Source organism: Exophiala spinifera, assembly GCF_000836115.1.
Source record: "Exophiala spinifera strain CBS 89968 unplaced genomic scaffold supercont1.4, whole genome shotgun sequence".
In the NCBI taxonomy this organism is placed as follows: domain Eukaryota; kingdom Fungi; phylum Ascomycota; class Eurotiomycetes; order Chaetothyriales; family Herpotrichiellaceae; genus Exophiala; species Exophiala spinifera.
In genome coordinates, this window is record NW_015622516.1 from 833,560 (window position 1) to 852,130 (window position 18,571).

At 52.3% G+C, this 18,571-nt stretch overlaps 6 protein-coding genes across 6 annotated transcripts; 5 read left to right on the plus strand and 1 right to left on the minus strand.

The window, feature by feature from the left end:
• Positions 1-2,012: 2,012 nt before the first annotated feature.
• On the plus strand, positions 2,013-5,269 carry PV08_05494 (uncharacterized protein; the record flags this gene model as incomplete). The annotated part of the gene is made up of 5 exons (XM_016379837.1): positions 2,013-2,193; positions 2,246-2,553; positions 2,614-3,136; positions 3,186-3,781; positions 3,833-5,269. The coding sequence occupies 5 exons, from the start codon at positions 2,013-2,015 to the stop codon at positions 5,267-5,269; spliced, it is 3,045 nt and encodes a 1,014-aa protein (XP_016235664.1).
• Positions 5,270-6,646: 1,377 nt separating this feature from the next.
• Positions 6,647-7,388, plus strand: PV08_05495 (uncharacterized protein; the record flags this gene model as incomplete). Its single annotated transcript, XM_016379838.1, has 2 exons — positions 6,647-6,842; positions 6,991-7,388. 2 exons carry the CDS (start codon positions 6,647-6,649, stop codon positions 7,386-7,388), a joined length of 594 nt encoding a protein of 197 aa, XP_016235665.1.
• Positions 7,389-8,401: 1,013 nt separating this feature from the next.
• On the plus strand, positions 8,402-9,710 carry PV08_05496 (uncharacterized protein; the record flags this gene model as incomplete). The annotated part of the gene is made up of 2 exons (XM_016379839.1): positions 8,402-8,435; positions 8,491-9,710. 2 exons carry the CDS (start codon positions 8,402-8,404, stop codon positions 9,708-9,710), a joined length of 1,254 nt encoding a protein of 417 aa, XP_016235666.1.
• Positions 9,711-10,594: 884 nt separating this feature from the next.
• On the minus strand, positions 10,595-12,127 carry PV08_05497 (uncharacterized protein; the record flags this gene model as incomplete). Its single annotated transcript, XM_016379840.1, has 7 exons — positions 10,595-10,858; positions 10,940-11,005; positions 11,098-11,432; positions 11,517-11,735; positions 11,791-11,864; positions 11,918-11,952; positions 12,005-12,127. 7 exons carry the CDS (start codon positions 12,125-12,127, stop codon positions 10,595-10,597), a joined length of 1,116 nt encoding a protein of 371 aa, XP_016235667.1.
• Positions 12,128-14,216: 2,089 nt separating this feature from the next.
• On the plus strand, positions 14,217-15,698 carry PV08_05498 (uncharacterized protein; the record flags this gene model as incomplete). The annotated part of the gene is made up of 2 exons (XM_016379841.1): positions 14,217-15,261; positions 15,370-15,698. 2 exons carry the CDS (start codon positions 14,217-14,219, stop codon positions 15,696-15,698), a joined length of 1,374 nt encoding a protein of 457 aa, XP_016235668.1.
• Positions 15,699-16,656: 958 nt separating this feature from the next.
• PV08_05499 (uncharacterized protein) lies at positions 16,657-18,061 on the plus strand (the record flags this gene model as incomplete). Its single annotated transcript, XM_016379842.1, has 2 exons — positions 16,657-16,896; positions 16,958-18,061. The coding sequence occupies 2 exons, from the start codon at positions 16,657-16,659 to the stop codon at positions 18,059-18,061; spliced, it is 1,344 nt and encodes a 447-aa protein (XP_016235669.1).
• Positions 18,062-18,571: the final 510 nt, after the last annotated feature.

Here is an 18,571-nt window from a genome sequence, read left to right on the forward strand (position 1 = left end):
AGGGGTGCCATGGCTACTTTTCCACGACCTTTACGAGTACAATTGTTATCGAGTGAGGGAAGAGTGCAACAGTAATGCCATGGAAGAATCCTCCCAGGGGATTAGCTGGTGTATGCGTACTCGGTATCTCTGCAGAGTGGGGCAGGATGGCGACTTGTGGCAGATGATACCGGCGTGAAGATCCTCATGGCTGATCCATGATCATCATATCGCACAAGGAGATTCGTAGCTAGGTGGGATCAACATTGCCAACCGGCATTGATCGACAGAGGCACAGATGTGGTGAGGTGATGACACTGCCATTATCACAGCTAGCTGGGTGCAGAAAAGGGTGGCACTGGGACCAAATGTGTGAGAACTATTCCGTAGCTAACATGGGTTTCCTGGGAGTGTGTTTTCGTGCCCTCTGTGTGATTGTCAGTGATCACTTCAGTCCGTACCTAAGTATCGGTGAGCTTGACCTGATGTGCTCGCTAGACTTGACGGCCAAGAATGATAGCCTACCTACTAGGTATCGAGGCGGGAGAGAAGGGATTGGCCGGCCTCTGTGAAACACGAGTTAGGTTATCTGGGGGCGGGAAGTGGGAAAGGCTTCTAGAAGGACCGTGGAAAGGTCAGATCCCGGGCGGGCAGTTAAACAGGGCGATAGCGTAGAGCAGATGTCGAGGAACTTGAGTGGATGACGAAACATGAGGGTGCCAGCACACGTACTTGGTGCGCTCTGTCGAACGAATTGTAGATTGAGACGACCTGCCTGAGCGTACATTGGGTACCTGAGAGGCAACGTCTTTTGCATCTTGAGCTGAATTACGGTAGCCTGGTGTGGGAGTGGTTGATTTATGGCTGGTAGGCTGGCTGGACGGTGCCACCGCTCGTTACAACTTACCTCGGGAGAGCACAGGGATGACTCGGATGATTATTGTGTCGCTTACGGGGAACTCGTATTGCACCCAGGCCACTAGGCGCTGGCTTGCACTCAAAATCCTCGGACCGCCATGCCTAAACTCAGAGGAGCAGGCGCTGCCGCCGCGGCCCATTAACAGCCCAGTACCGCCCATCAGCGACCCCATCAGCGATGCTCCGGGTACTTCTGCCGCCGATTATTGGGCGCGCTCCGCATTTCGCTGCTTGTTCTTCGAGTGTTCGACAGGCCCCCATCCACCAATTGCTGTCCCAGACTCCGGCGCCCACTTGACTGCGACTTAACCTTAGTAGGTGGTGGAAGTTGCTAATCCCATCTTCTCTCTGATGGCCCTCCCGTTTCTCTTGTTTCCACTTCCATCCTCGTCATCTAGTTAACTAACTAGTGCACTGCTGTATGACCGCACTTCCCACCTAGCTTCGACTACCACTCGACGCTCCACGCAAATCAGTCCAATCTGTTGCTACAGTGCTATTCCTCCAGCACTCGTACTCTGTCCAATTGTTTTCATACTGATACGACTATCATCTGCTCCCGCATTCTGAGCCCTCCACCTCTTCCTCAATTGTCTGATCCCTTGTTCGACTGGGTGCCCTGTAGTGTCTCGTCGACCTGCAGCTACATCACACCCCTTCCGCCACGACACCTGCGACCATCCGACGACTCGAAGACTTGACACCTGCCGCCGCAAGCCTCCGTCCTGCGCACGCCCATAGGACCTCGACTTTTGAGCGCTACCTCATTCTCCCGTTCCTACACTCTGCGAGCCTGCGAGTACTGCTGCGATTCAATCTTCCGCCTGTCGCATTACGACATACTCCTCGTCTGCCGATCTACGCCTCCGTCGCTCCTTCGAAAACCTCCACAAACACTCCCCCGCGCTGCGCGCAATGCTCTTGCCTTGAGCAGCCTCGACTTCGAGACTTGCTGTGACGTTTGTTCGTTGTTTGACTATCGAGAACCGCCTACCACACATTCTTCTTCTCGAGGCCTCCCCATCAAACTGGTCGCGTCCGTCAAGCGCATTATGGGCTTATAAGGCCGCAACACGACCGGTTCTTTCCTTCCATAATCTACACATCCCATCATCATGGACCCTGCTGCTTGCAGAGTCATATACATTGATGAGAGATTCAACACAGAAAGATGGATATCCAGAGATGGTCTGATGCCGAGTACACCGCAGAGAGCGGGATCAGAAGTCGAATTCTCAGATCTTCCCTTGGACCTTCAGTCTAATGTCAACGCTTTTTTGACCGTTTTCAATCAAGGTGCGGTGGACAAGGCTCAATCGTTGAATGCAATGCTGACCTATTCTTTCAGTCTATGTGTGTAGTTCCGGTAGAGCGTTTTCCACGAAGCTGTCTGATCTTCACGACCAAGCGAAGTTCGATTGCACACCTATCCTTGCCTGTTTCGATGTTGGGTCCGAATCCAAGCACGACTCCTTGGGAACCCAGACCAAGTTCTTTCCTCCGGCAGACTCTCCGTTACCCTCTCCGACCCTTTTGAGGAAAGAAATCACCTTCTCGTCCGAGTCCGATGAGTCTTATGGTCTCCAACTTCTGTCTAGAATAGCATCGGACTTGCAGGTAGATGAGGGTGTCAAACTCATCATACCCGTGGCCATTGTGCAGCCCAAGCGGAGCGATTCTCACGACCAAGCACTTGAGGATGTTCGACCCAGTGAGGTCTCAAGAGCACCTTACGGTCCAGAGTCCCAGCCGGTTGCGATAAAGGATACCTCAGACGTTGTTGACGCCCAACTCATGTTGCAGTGTCTTGATGCAGGTGCCCTCGATGTGGTCAAGAGCCCTCTGAACAAGGCGGGCATCATGGGCTTGACTGTGCACGCATATCGGATATACAAGAACGCAAAGAAGGAACAAGCCGGGTTTATGGGCATGACCAGAAAATCTCGCAAACAGTCGTGGGTGGGTGTGGAAGAGGAAAAGCCTTACGCCTATCTTAGGGAAGCAATGGTGAAGAAACTCCTCAAGGGTATTTGCGATCCTCAGAACGTCATCGAGGATTACCAATACCGCGATCTCTATGTCCGAGAAAAGCGGAAACCTGTCATCGCAGAGGCTGTCGGTTCGTGGGGCTTCGATGGGCACGACTTCAATGAGGACGAATTGGTCTACGCCGGTTATTTCATGCTCAACCACGCTCTGGAGAATCTCCAGTCTGTGGATGAGTGGCGCATGAGCCAAGGTACGTTATCTGCACCTGTGATCCGAGACTGTCTAACTCTTTGATCTAGCCGAACTGCTTCATTTCATGCAGGGTTGTCGCATCGCGTACAATTCTTTCGTTCTTTATCACAATTTCAGACATGCTGTCGACGTTCTCCAGTCGGTCTTTTACTTCCTCGTACAGATTGGCCTCCTCCCACCGTACCCCGTGGGCGCTGAACCGTCACCTTATGCGAACCGACAATCACCCATCGCGCGGCTGTTGGGTCCTTTCGAGGCGCTCACTATTCTCATCTCGGCAATCGGCCATGATGTTGGCCACCCAGGTGTCAACAATATGTTTCTGGTCAAATTGAATGCCCCTCTCGCACAGCTGTACAATGATCAATCTGTGTTGGAAGCCTTCCACTGCGCCGCCTATTCCCAAATACTGCGCCGGCACTGGCCAGCCGCATTCCAGGACAAGGACATGCGAAAGCTTATGATCAGCACCATCCTAGCAACCGACATGGGCTTACATTCAGACTACATGCAGCAACTCGGCAATCTTCAAGAAAAGATTCACGAAACCCAAGTCACTGAGGGGTGGGCTCCTAAGGATATCGAGTGGGCGCGCACACTGGCCTGTGGCTTGCTAATCAAGTGTGCCGACATTAGCAACGTTGTGAGTAATGCTCGAATGCCGTGAATATTCTCCGTCTCTAACTCTCAAAAGGCACGTCCGTGGGCAGTGGCGGAAAAGTGGACGAATCTCTTGCAGAAGGAATTTGCTCATCAAGGAGAAATGGAGCAAGCCGTCGGCATGGAAACCGCTCTCTTCGGTGGTCCTCCTGAACTGGGTAATATGTTGAAACTGGCTAATGGCCAAATTGGTTTCATGACGATATTCGCCCACCCTCTTTTCGCCAATGTTGCTGATGTCATTCCCGCAATGCGATTTGCAGCAGACGAGATCCTCACCAACAAAGGCGTTTGGTTTACTCGAGCCGAACACGAGAAGACAAAGCAGCTTCTCAAAAGAACTACTGGGTTTGGTGACTCCGGGACGGTCAGTCCTCGAACGCAAAGCCCAGCTGGCCATAAGGGTGTGCGTGACGAAGCGCCTACATCGCCACTGAAAGGACGAAATGATGCGCTCGAAACCTCAGGAACTGGTACCGATGTAAAAAAAAGCGGAGCCACAACGCCTCGAAATACTTCTCGTCCATCATCTTTGGCAGCTGCTGCCGGAATTGCCATAACAGCGAATGAATCAGCGACTCGATCGACGCCGACTGGCACAAGCCACACAGGCCTGGAGACTGCTGCTGATCAGCGAAACTCTACCCCTGTTCTGACGAATGGCGATCACGCGCACGGTGGCTCACGCTCAACCGAGAACGAAACGACCACCAGCACGCCCAGACAGAGCGCCATCGCAAATGAACTACCGTCGGAATCCTTACAGGCTCTCACCGACCCCCGGAGAGACGAAACCGTCTCCATGCGTGCCGGCAGTGAGGCCATTCCAGCTGAGGCGGTAGAAGTCGAGAAACAGGAAGGCTGGGACCAAGGATACGTTTCCAAATTCAAGTTCGCAACTTCGAAGCAAGACGAGCCGGTGCGAACTTACGATCCAGATCGTCACTACCCAGTATCTCATGCCAATGCCAGAGCGAGTGCGCCCGCTAAAGACGGTCAATCGAAACATCAGGCTCAGGATCCCTCTCCTTTCGCTGCTACTGCACATTTGGGGACAGGTACAGCATTCAGAGGCATTGACGAACAGGCCATCTCACCCGCCATGAGCACAGCAGCATCTAGCGCCGGCCCGAAAACTCCGGATGAGCCGACTCACAAGCATAACGGATTTCACGACATGCGCAATCGAGCGGTTAGTGCACCTATGCATCCGACAAGCCCTGGACTTACACCGAGTTGTAGCATGGGCAGCAACAGTGCTACAAGCCGAGAGAGCAGCAAGCTTGATATCCACGCCACGATCTTGAGCAACGGTGAACCTAACGAGGCTGACGGGCGAGATGGAAGAAGCGGCTCTAGAACAATGGGCCGAAAGAGAAGCAAATTAAGGCTAGGCCTTGCTTTCTGGAAGAGAAAAGGCAGTGAGAAAATTTTCGCAGAAGGCGATCGACCGGAGAGCCAGGGCAGCTAACAGGTCGATTCGGACCGGTTGGTTACATTGTGATCATGTTTCGTTGCAGCGTTATTGCATCGTATTGGGATTCATTGTTGGGGAGGTTACTTTCGATGTTCAGGTGTGAGGATTTCAAAATATGGAGTTCGGAAGAGGAGTCTGTCAACCCTACTCTATGGCGGTGTTTGTGCGGTGCAAGATTAATACTATTTGTCACGATGGATGATCACAGAAGCGAATCCCCAGCTCGCAAAGGCGACAGCGTGGATTGGCATTTCGTTTCGACAGTGATGGTTTGGGGTTGAATGTGGCACGGAAGTCTCGTGGATGGATGACTTGTACGTTTATGATGGGCATGTTGCGAGTTCCTCTACACCGCCTTGGGAAGATATACGAGGGCCCGATGACTGGGGAGCATTCCAAGTCTCCGTGCAGGCTCGACGAGTCAAGCAGACGATGAAACCGTGGCTCATGATCTATCGCTCAAGTGTATATACTTTTGTATCGACTGGGCAATTTTGATCGTGGTTTTCTGCTTGGTATAGAGGCTGAACGGGCCCTTTCTTATCTACAGAGTCCCTGAAAGGTTTTCATACGTCGCTGCCAAAAGAATAACCGCCTAAACGGGGATTCGGAGCCATGATGCCACATTCTCTGTCACAGGAACGAGACGACTCGTTAAGTTAGCATGGGTGACGGTTAAGAGAGGTATTGGTTCGGCCAATGACGGTTGACGTGTTGAGTTGTAGTAATACAGTACCTGCGGAGTATCGGTAGTTTCTATAAACGATGTAGGGTGCAGCATTGCGACCGTACCTGCAGTGATGTTTCCCCATTGCTCTGGACACCACTTTCTGAACATCGCCTAATCCGGCTGATGTTTAACAAAACATATCAATCAATCTTTTGCTTCATGTTCGCTTGACGGTCCAAGTCTGCTTCCCCCAAGCCCGAGGGAGAAAGTCAAGGTCTGGCTGGAATAGGTTTGCGCCGTTTCTGACCGAGGACTTTGCGAGTCGCGCTGGACGTGCGAGCCGATGAATGTTGATTCTTTCTCGCTTCCTTAGTTGACGTTTGTGTTGTCCACCGGAAAAAAACATAATGGTCTACTATTTCACATCGACGGCCGTCGAGCCCGCAGCCTTCATATACGTTGGCAAAGACAAAGTTGAAAGTTCGCAGCAATGGGTTTTTGAGTCTTAATTGACCTGTTCACCGGATCTAACGGATACGCAGATGAGGATCTGATCAAGTTTGGCTGGGAAGAAGACGTTTGGTGAGTCAGTGTCCAAGTTCGAAAACTTTTGCGAGATGTTATGTGTTTCTGTGTGGTTGTGTGTGTGTGTGTGGCTGTGGGTGTGTGAGAGAGAGACTTATGGCGAAACAAAACAGGGTATGTCACAGAATATTACGACGGACGGTGACGTCCTTTTTGCATCCGATGCGATTAACGGTCGATATCAGTTCCACGTCGACAACTTGTCCAGTGCCCACGTCTATCTTCGGCTCAAGCCTGGCGATTCCTGGACTTCGATACCTCAGGCGCTGCTGGAAGATTGTGCCCAATTGACCAAGGCCAACTCAATCGAAGGTAAGTGAGAAGCCGGCACATTGTGGAGTTCCATCTATCTATTGATGCAACTTCCTTCCTTTCTTTGTGTTGTATTTTTATGTTCTCTTTTTCTGCTCTGTTCATGTGTGTGTGTGTGTTCTTTGTTTTGACGGCAGCATCTTTGAAGGCAACAAGAAGGACAACGTCACGGTCATTTACACGCCGTGGGCGAACCTACGAAAAGACGCCTCAATGGCGACCGGTCAAGTTTCATTCCACGATCCGAAAATGGTCAAAAAGGTCCACGTCGCCGTGCGTCAGAATCCGATTGTGAACCGGCTGAACAAGACCCGTGTCGAGAAGTTTCCCGATCTGCGGGCAGAGAAGGAGGCCGACCAGAGAGAGAAGCGCAAAGTCGAGAGGATCGCTCGGGAACAGCAAAAGGCCAGAGACCGCGAAGAAAGGAAGAAACGTGAAGAGTTGCGGTGGCAGAAAGATCACGCTTACGACGATATCATGAGCGAGGAGCACATGGTCAGCAACCAGGATCAGGATGCTCGATTCTACGAGGAAGATTTCATGTAGGCAGGGAGACTTCCTGGGAGCGGATGAGAGCGTCGGGCATAAGTACCACTACACCTAGGGGCTGACATCTGAGGCAGAGTTGAGCGACTTTATTTGGCCATGGGATGAGGTGGATAGTGATGATGATCTATCCCAGGAATATCTACGAGAAAAGTGCTATTCGAATGCACCTATCAGTGCTATCTAGAACGCCAGTTCTGTTTCAACCACTTGAGATGTCTCGTTGTTTTGCAGGCATGTTTTCTGTCAAATGGTGGACTACTGAGTTGGAGGATGTAGAAACACCGATGGAAGCTCAAGTAGTGTGCCGTTTGCGCCACGTGGGGAAAATCGCCTGGGGGACAAGAACTGTATAGGCTGTAGCAAAGGGTTCGTCCCAGGGAATCGCTAAGCTTATTAGGCTGATTGTTAGGGCTGCCTCACTGGGGCTTCCAGGTGGAGCATCCACAATGAAGTCCCCGTCGTTACGTAGTCTGGCGAGGTTCTGAGGAGTCAACGCCTAAAGGTACTGAGCACTGAGTAATAGGAGTCCAGTACGCTCTGTACAGAAGATACCTAACTGAGAAACTCGAGATACAGAGTACGACGGGTACGAATACCCCAAACCTCTTCAATCCTTGGTTTCATGTCTCTCCCAGTGTACGGCGTACAGAGTAAACAAATCTGTCAAAATTCAACCACCCTCGTCTGAACACGTTCCTTGACTGCGCCTCAACCTGCGTTCCAAGACTTCTCCTTCCCTCATACTGACCTCAAACGCCTTCACTTTCGTCCATGACCACGAGAGATTCTGTCATTCAAGAATAACCCTCACCTTCTCCCTCTGGTATCCTCATGCAAGCTGCATGACCTCAGTTTTCGCGGCCATCTCCACGGTTCGTACACTCGCCTGACCGCTTTTCCCCCGGCTGCCTCTCGCTATCTTTATCACGAAAGTCGTCTACCCTACATATTGAGCGACCGCCGCCCTCAGACACTCGAACTGGACCTCGTCGCAGCTTAGTCCACCTTCCATGGCTTCCACGGAAGCGCCACCTCGCGCCCATGGTAAGCCTATGCCGCAGACAGCACCTTCGACGGGGCAGCTAACTCTTCACAAAAGACAGGATTGGACGCAGGCGACCTTTCGCAGCCTGGATGCGGCGATTAGCAAATCTCAAGACACCTCACGTCGATTCGCACGATAACAATGGCAGTACACGCCGCTCGAATATCGTGGCTTCTAGCAAATCGAAGAAGGGAAACATTGCAAAGAATAATCCGTACCCTCTGTCGCGCACCGAGCCTCAGCACAACGGCCGTCTCTCTTTCTCTGCGCCTCTATCATCCCACCGTTCGCGACACAGCTCCATGTCTCAGAGCAAGCACTCCGTATCCATTTTGTATGACAGCCAGTCAGGAGGAAACAAGTCCAGAGCCCCGACGCTGGCCACGCAGGCCGAGACCGCACTCTCCGAAGTCGCCCCCTCGGGCGCAGGAACAAGTGCGACAGCACCACGAACAGAGGGTGGACGGGATAGCACCTTCTCTTCGCCAGCACCGTCTGTTCGAAGCATTGCGACCACACTTACAACCGTCCAATCGATAGCGGCAACGGCACCCGCGCAAAACCACACCACGCACAACGCCCTCAGCCACACCCCTTCCCACTACAGCGGTCAACCTGCTACGGCTGTACCTGCGCACCTCGCTCCTCACGGCCAACCGACAACGTACCAGTCCGCAACTGCGAACAACGTCCTCACAGACGATGCGTCGATTCTGACCCTGGCGAGTTCCTCCAAACGCCGCCGCCGCAACTCGGTCGACACCAATGCCAGCATGAAAGCGCTCGCGCCAGCTAGCATGTTTGGCGGATCACGCGAGAGTCTGCCCTTGTCCGTGCTGTCGGGTACGGTGATCCACCCGGGCGCAGACAACCTGTCTTTGCGTGAAGGCGCCGGCGCTGCGTACCCGCGATCGGCCTTGAATGCCGAGAGGGCGAGCTTGATCAGTGCCAGCGGTGTTACGGTGCCGGTGCTCGCGAGTGAAAGGACCAGTTACATTGGTAGCAAATATGGCGATGCTGCCAGCGTCAGGAGTGGGCTACTCGGAGTTGGAGGTGGAGGCCATGGGCGAAATGATAGTCTTAGTGGGAGTATCGGGCAGGGCGGGCAGGGAAAAGATAAGGAGAAAGAAAAGGACCGAGAGAGCGGCATGGTCACGGCGCCCACGAGTCCTTTGATCGATGGACCAGGAACGGGAAGCCAGTATATTACCAGCACCACCACGAATACTGTCCTTGGTGAAGTAGGCGAGAAATTGGATGAAGAGGATCGCTGATATGTCCTTATTCATATTGAGAGTTGATGCGACCTGAGCGGCCAAAGGTTATTGCCGACCAATCTGATGATGCAAAGGAGAGGGCTCCGGCCAAATGAAGAGCGAATGTGTTTAGGTGGATGAGATGAACAGAGCATGATGAGGTTTGTTATGTCAAGAGGCTGACTTGTGTTTTCGCCTCTGAATTCGATCACTTATCCTTTATGAGAAGGATGTGTCTCTCGAAGACAGCGAGGTCGGCAGGGGATGTTCGGGGCTGGAGAGATTGAAAAGAGGATAGAGAGAGAGAGACAGAGATCGCTCACTTTGTGTCTTTCTCTCTCTCTTTCTCCCTCTGGGTGTGTGTGTATGGTTATCTTCCCGTGTGCCACACTTGTATGTATATTATTGTATTCGTATGATACCCCCTTGGTTTTGTTTTTCTTTCTGGCTGTTTCTCTTGGAGGACACCAACGACACTGCCATTGCTATACACCACTACCAACCTGTGTTTTAGTCTTTGTCCAATGTTCACGGGGCGTTGGGGTATTTTGGTAGTATAATTGGCAAACGAACATGGAGGCGAATAACAAGTTTTTTGTTGCCATGTCACTAGGCCACGGGTACCAGAACAGCTAAATTCACGGCGATAACAACGGTGATAATAACGACAACGACGATGATGATGTTGTCGATAGCAACGACCTTGACTCAATTGCGAGGACGCCTCATAAAGTTGACAATATAGCCATGGAGTGCAAGCCATGATTTTGAAACGAATTCAATTGAATTGACTTGGTGGTTTGTTGCTCGGTTGATTGCTTGATTGATTGATTCATTGATAGATTAACTCATGTCCCTATCCCTGTCTCTCTCGCGCGCCCTCTCTCTCTCTCTCATATACATCACAACTTTTCATTCTTATTGATTCTGGAGTCGCGGCCGAAATGGCGCTCGACTTCCGGCAAGGTTCGGCTACCGTCGGAAAAGGTGAGGTTGTCAATGACCACCTTACCTTGCTCGAAGAAGGTCATTTGGATCATGTTCTGGATCACCGAGCGCAAGATAATCATTTCGATTCCTTTCCACTTGGACACGCGCGAGACCGAGGTTGTAGCAGCGTCCAGAGCCGACTTGATCGATGGCGACGGGGAGGAAGGGGATGACGCCTGAGAAGGAGCAGCGCCAGCGCCAGCACCAACACCAACAACAGGGACAGAAGAAGAGGAGGAGGAGGAGGAGGAGGAGACAACAGGACGAGCAGCCCCGACGAGGTTGTTTTGCACCCGTGTCTTCATGGTGTCGAGTGGATATGTCTGTATAATAATGCAACACATTTGGTGTGATTAGTTGGTTCGAAAAAAGAAAACAAAAGAACAAACAGCGCTTAAAGCACTTAAGCACTTACCACGACCCAAGCACCGATGCCACACACAGCACCTGCAGCTGCAATGGCTCCTAGAGAGTTTGCCTTTTCAGCGCCGTAGTAAGAGTTCAAGGTTTGTTTGGTCGTCTCGTAGACACCAAAGTAGATGCCGCTGCCGACCAAGTCGCGAAGCATGTGAAGGCGGAAACCGGTCCACAAGCCCAAAAGACCTCGTCGTTGAATGATCAGCTTCGCTGACGCCCAGGAACTGACTCGTCCGACGTTCTTAACACCAGGAGTCTGAGCCGCTGGAGGTTTTCCCTGAGATGCCATGAGCACCGAGGTCTGCGTGGCGTTTTTGACGAGTTCGATGGGAGCTACGATGACACAAACTTTTGTTAGCACAAGGGTTTCAAGAGACCTTTCCTTGTTTTCCCTCGGAGCGCATGTGGGAGACATACTCAGGACAACAGCAGTGGCACCACCTGAAATCATTCCAGCTCCGGTGAAGCAGGCCAGAGTGTAGATGTTCGGATACGTGCCCGGCTTATTGACGTGCTGAAGAGGTGATGACCCCGTGGCTTTCTCGATACAACCATCGATGGCGTACTTGGCTTTCCGGTAGATGGAGAATCCGAGCGCGCGGGAAAAGGTGATGGAAAACAGCGGAGGGAGAGTGCCTATGCCCATGGTTAGAGTTGCACCAACATGTCGCCTCTTGATCTGTTCGCCTACCGGTCCAGAAACCGCGAAGTCCTTCGGTGCGAAAGGTGTATTTGGTAGCTTGCCAGGCATTGGGGAAATAGTGTCTATATGCTGTCAGCGAACTCCGGGACTCTGTTTTTTTGGCCAGCAAACATACGATTGCATGCGAACTTTGAGGTTTTCAAAGGGAGCCTGGCAGAATTGTCAGTGGTCGTGTCGAGTGAGATGCTTGAAACTCACTTACCCCCGCGACAACCGCCAACGCCACGGCGGGAGCAGATGAGAGAACCTGTCTGTATTTCTTCGCATAGTAGATTCGAGTATCGGGGGAGGTCCAGCCAGTATCCATTTTCGACTTGGAAGACATGGCTAAGGGCGGCTGGGATGATTTTGACGGTAGAATAGCTGTTGAATTTCGATCTGGGTCATGTTCGAGGGAGATAGAAACAGTCGAGTCGTTCACTTCGCGGGCATGGTTCATTGTTCTCCAGAGTTAAGGCCAACACAGGTCTTCACACAGAGCATGTCAGTCCTTGCGCCCCTCTCGGTATTGAAGTGTCTTGTCGAAAGACTCACGCAATGGGCTGCGGAACCCGATGGAACGCAAGAAGATCTCTCATTCATGTACAATGAGACGATCCCTCCGCGTTCCACACTCCATTCCCTCTTCCTTATTGTTCAAGCTGATTCTCGGTCAGAAGTCACCAAGGACAACTGGAATGCCAAAGCACAAGACCACTTCCTGGAAACGGCACCGAAGCGTTCAGGAGGATGGTGTGCTTGGACGACCGAGCCAAGAGTAGGTGCCTTGTCCGTCAATCAACCTCTTTCAGCACAACGAAGTGAGCATTTGTGCTCTTTGACGATTCCAAAATATGCTTTGCTGAGAAGCGACAGGAGGCCACAGGTCAGGTCCCAAATTGTTGCTTGAGGCCCAAATCTGCTGGACGAGAAAGAATCGGAAGAGCTGCCGGGGCGTAGTCGGAATGCACCTGTGAGGGAAGGGATTGCACGGCTCGACGAGGCCCTGGAGTTAGAAAGAGGGGGCAAACATCAGCCAGAGGATGCGAGGTGTGAAGTTCAGACAACAACAAAGGTTGTGAGACGGTCCGCATGTGTCATTGTGGACAGAAAGAAGCTTAGTAGGATGTTGGTTGTGTTTTAGTGTCAGTCCAGACAGTGACGTCGAAGCAACAAAGAGGTGGTGGCTTGCCCCTCGGACCCTCACCCACCCCTCCATTTGCTTTCTCCAGGGCTTCCTAGGCGAGCCTGACGGGCAGCCTCGCTAACCGTGGGCCACTAGGCCTGGTCACTTTTGGGGGGGTTCATGCCGTCCTACTTGGATCATTGGTCGATGGGCGTCTCCCTGGTGTTCGCGGTGCTCGGGACTGGACGTTCCAGCCCGGGGCATAGTCAATCCAAGGTTTGAAAGAAGTATCCAACGCCTTTGTGATTCGCCTGGCGCTTTTCTACTTCGACTGTCCAATACTCGCATCATCATTGGCGGTCTAGGATCAAATGCAAAGGGCACTGAGAATGGGGACAGACCTTGGTGGATTACGCTGGTTACGAATAGCGCAGGGGCCCGATGAACAAACACTCCCTGGAACCTGACCCATTCGCTCTGAGTGCTTCGCGAATCCAACCAGGTTGCGGGATCTTCGAAGACGGGAGTCCATCTGCAAATGAACCTTTGGTCCCACGTTGGCGAGAGTGAGGAGCAATGCTGAGCACAGCAGCACTGGAACTGGTTGGACGGACCAGCCGGATGTTAACCAATGCTTTGTGGAATCTCTGTGCTTACTGGGATCAAAAGAATAAGATACTGCGCATTGACTGTGGAACGAGTCTGACACATTCAGGAGCATCGTCTGCAAAGCCTGGGCGACATATAGGCCACATTGTAGAGGAACCATGCGTGAGGTGGAGCTGGGCCTCGAGATGCCGCTTACAATAATCACCAGGTCCTGAGTTCTCCATATGAGATGATGCAAATGCCTATCTAGGGCACTATGAGAGGCAGCTTGACCTACGCGTACTATGAGTGAGTAGGTAGGTAAGATGACTGCCTTTGCCTACTGCAGAATCTACCTACAGTCCGGCTCAGTACAGCTGCGTTTTTATACTCGTATTCCGTACAGACTCCAGATTCTGAACAATTTTGTGCCTCGGTCTGACACGGTCCCCGCAAACACCGGGCTGATAAACCCCAGCCTGAATCCAAGTGGCTCGGTCGCCGTCCGGTACATGAGTTTCGAGCCGAGGTCCACGGGGGGTTTGTGCTGGTACTTTTAAGGTAAGCCGTGATAACGCAGAGGCGAGATTCACATATCAACCATTGCTTTCAAAAGAAAGTAAAAACACTCTGGTCGCTTCATCTCGCTAGGCTACGGTTACACCTCGCTCTACGAATCTGAACATCTAAAGTTAGCTTTGAAGCTGCCGCCCCCGCCGCCATGCCTCGCAAATCCGCTCCCGCCTACGTCCTAGGCGTGGGAATGACAAAGTTCATCAAGCCAAGAGGCAAGGTCGACTACCATGAACTCGGATTCGAAGCCGGCGTAAAAGCACTGTTGGACGCACAGATCAACTACGACGACGTCGACCAGGGAGTAGCATGCTATTGCTACGGAGATTCAACCTGTGGACAGCGCGTCTTCTACCAGTTCGGCATGACGCAGATTCCCATTTACAACGTCAACAACAACTGCGCGACAGGGAGCACCGGTCTCAACATGGCCCGGCAGGCCATCGCATACGGAGCCGCCGACTGTGTCCTCGTCGTGGGATTCGAGAAGATGTCGCCCGGCAGCCTCCAAACCTATTTCAACGACCGCGAGAACCCCACGGGCACCACGAACGCCATGTTGAAAGCAACCAGAGGCGTCACAAACGCCCCCGGCGCCGCACAGCTTTTCGGCAATGCCGGACGCGAATATATGGAGAAGTACGGCGCAAAGGCAGAAGACTTTGCGGAAATTGCTCGTGTCAACCATGAGCATAGCAAGAGGAACCCATACTCCCAGTTCCAGGACGAATACACACTAGACCAGATTTTGAAGGCGCCCATGATCCACGCCCCCCTGACAAAACTCCAGTGTTGCCCAACCTCGGACGGCTCTGCCGCCGCTGTGATTGTCTCTCAAGAGTTCCTCGACAAGCGCCCGCACCTCAAGTCTCAGGCGGTCCTGATCGCCGGCCAGTCAATGGCCACCGACTCTCCCCATCTCTTTAGTCGTTCGGCAATAGACCTGGTTGGCTATGAAATGACTGCGTTGGCCGGCAAGGAAGCCCTGAAGCAAGCCGGCATCACTCCAGACGATGTCAGCGTTGTCGAGGTCCACGACTGTTTCAGCGCCAACGAAATGTGCGTCATTGATGGCCTTGGTCTGTGCCCCAAGGGTAAGGCGCACGAGCTCGTCCGACAAGGCGGTATCACATATGGTGGTAAATATGTCATCAATCCCTCTGGGGGCTTGATTTCCAAAGGTCATCCTCTAGGTAAGAATTTTTTTGATGTTGATGCGGATGCTGATGCTGCGCAATTCTCCCCGTCCCATTCCAAATTGACGAATGTATCGCTAATCAAACACTCCACACACACAATAGGTGCGACTGGACTCGCCCAGTGTGCCGAACTCGTTTGGCACCTGCGAGGCTGGGCCAACAACCGTCTCGTCAAGGATACCAAGTACTGTCTCCAGCAGAACTTGGGTCTCGGAGGTGCTGTCGTCGTCACCGTGTACAAGCGCGCCGACGGACAGGCTGCGACTCCCGTGTCGGACGCCGAAGTTGGAAAGATCAACCACCTAGGATATAACCCTGCGACCCAGGCCAAGGGTTTTACCGTCGAACAGGCCAAGCAGGTCTTGAGCAAGAAGTCATACTCCGATTGGGCCGTTCAAGACGTCCAGAGCAAGGTCCAGGCCAGGTTCTAGTTAATCGAATCCTAATGTAGAAAGCTGTACAGAAAAATGCGTTCATGAGCACACTTTTATCAGCCCTCCGGGAGTCACTGGTAGGCTGCCTAATCCCGTTCATGCGCTGTAATCTATCTGGTTTTATGCCAACCTGCCCAAAGTAGGTAGGTAGAGATTATGATGTCGTCGGCACAAGGTACAGTAGGTATAGACGATCGCAATATACCTGGTGGGCCAGGCGTGACAAGTCGATTTCCATGCCCTTTGTATTCTCGTACAACGAGAACTTGTTGTCGTTATCTCAACGCCAAACAATACTCGAGAGGGCCAGATGATGACTTGCCGAGAGCGGAAGAACTTCTGTTCTCCAGAAAGAAAGGAAATAAACCTCGTAGCATGAGGGCGTGCCGGGATCAACGCGCCGAGAGACCGTGGTTCAGGCTGCGCACCAAAAGCCCCGTGCGCATTGTTGTCCGGATACTGATATCCGAACAGCACTGTCAAAGAAAAGCCTTTACCCGAGACTTTTTCGACATGATGGAATGAAAAGGAAATCATACGAGAGCTTGTACCACGTACGAGGTTCCACCACCGGAGTCACTCTGGGTGACTGTGGATTCATCCATAGCATCATGGTCTCCAAATACCGCCAATGGGTATGTCCACATCGAGCAAAGTCTCCATCGATGATGTGCATACTATGTACTCACATTATTTTTCTTTTTACCAGTGTCTGCTCCTGGAATTCAATGACGTTGATTTGTAAACCATTACTTTATGCAATTCCCGGACCGCAGGGTTTGTAGCCTCCTGTATGTGTGATTATATATGATTATATGAAAAACAAATCAACGAACGATATTGCCGTTAGAAAAACCATACACAGTCCAGTCGAGTAGTACCACCAACCCACAATACGTTCGTTGTTGGCTGAATCTTGAAAAACAATTCAATTAGACGACAAAAACATTTCACCATGCCAGAGAGATACCCTTCCGATAACAAGGATGCCTCACCACTGGGGCAGCCGTTGAAATTCGAGTTCAGCCACAAGACGTCGCCGAACAGATTCCTCAAGGCGGCCATGACGGAACGCCTGAGCTCGTGGGACCCTGTCCAGAAGGAGAAGAGGGGTGTGCCATCGAAGGAGCTCATCAACGTCTACAGGCGCTGGGGAGAAGGCCGGCTGGGCTTGATACTTACTGGTAATATCATGGTAGGCTAGGGGCCCGACTCCTGTGGTTAGGGTGAATGTAATACTGACTCCATCATTCCAGGTCGACTATGACCAGCTAGAAGCTGCGGGGAACCCGATCATCCCACTCGAAGCCCCCTTCCAGGGCGACCGTTTCGAGGCATTCAAGGAGCTAGCAACGCAAGCCAAGGCTCACGGTAGTCTGATCGTTGGACAAGTCAGTCACCCTGGGCGACAAGTTCCGGCACAAGTCAACTCCGACCCGGTCTCTGCCAGCGATGTTCAGCTCGAGGGAGAAGTCTTGGGGATGAGGTTCGCCAAACCCCATGCTGCTTCTCTGGACGAGATCAAGGACATCATCAACCGATTCACGCATGCGGCAGAATTTCTCCACAAGGCCGGGTACGACGGCATCCAGTTGCACGGCGCCCACGGCTACCTGTTGGCTCAATTCCTCTCTCAGACGACGAACAAGCGGACGGATCAGTATGGCGGCTCGATCGAGAACCGGGCTCGCATCATCGTCGAGATCGCCCAGTCAATCCGGCAGAAACTCCCTGCGCCGTCGGGATTTGTGCTAGGGATCAAGATCAATTCTGTAGAATTCCAGGAGGGCGGATTCACCGCCGAAGAGGCAAAGGACGTATGCGCCATGTTGGAGAAGGCCGAATTCGACTTTGTTGAACTGAGCGGGGGCACCTACCAGTCTCTCTTGTTCGCTCACGAGCGCGAGAGCACTAGAAAGCGAGAAGCCTTCTTCCTGGAATTTGCCGACTTGATCACCCCGAGTCTGAAGAAGACTAAGGCATATGTAACCGGCGGGTTCTTGACGGTGAGCGGCATGGTGGAGGCTCTCAAGACGGTCGATGGCGTGGGTCTTGCTCGGCCGGTCTGCCAGGAACCACGTTTGGCAAAGGACATGTTGGAAGGGAAAGTGAGTGGGGCTATCAAACAACTTGTCAATCGAGACGACTTTGGCCTGACCAATGTCATTGCCGGGTCGCAGATTCGACAAATTGGGAAAGACCAGGAGCCCATTGACATGTCCGTGAAAGAGAACGTCGAAGCCTTCATGAAGGACATGGCGAAATGGGCTGAGAAGATGGGTAGCGGAGACCCGAGAAACTACGGCTATGTCGATATTGAAAGCGCACCGACAAGGCCGTATGGAGTCGCGTCGTCGTAGATTGTTGGCCTTTGAGATGGGGATGACGCATATGCAGACAAATGCACGGTCGAACTCCGAGTCTCGTTCATTTGCAAGGCTATGCGAGCCTCGTGCGGAGGTCCAGCGCCTGCCGACTGACTAACGTACCTCGTACCGGCCGTAACCGACAAGAGAAGTGGAGAGGGATTGTCGTTTGACGGTTTTGTGAAGGCGGCATCTGCTCATCTTCTCGAAAAGGTGAATGGTAAGCACGCAGCAATGCAGGGAATTCGATTCTCACGCAAGAGGCCGAGATGTGTGTTTTAACATTAGAGGCTGACCAAGTCGCACTCCCGCATCTCTGTACTAAGAAACTGAGCCGAGGGTATGAGATCCTGAGACAAAGTCGAATGCTCCCATTTCAATGTATAAACTCATACCAGGAGTTCGCCAGCCTTATCCTTCCAAGGCGTATGTACCAAGGCGTATGTACCAAGGCGTATGTACCAAGGCGTATGTACCAAGGCGTATGTACCAAGGCGTATGTAC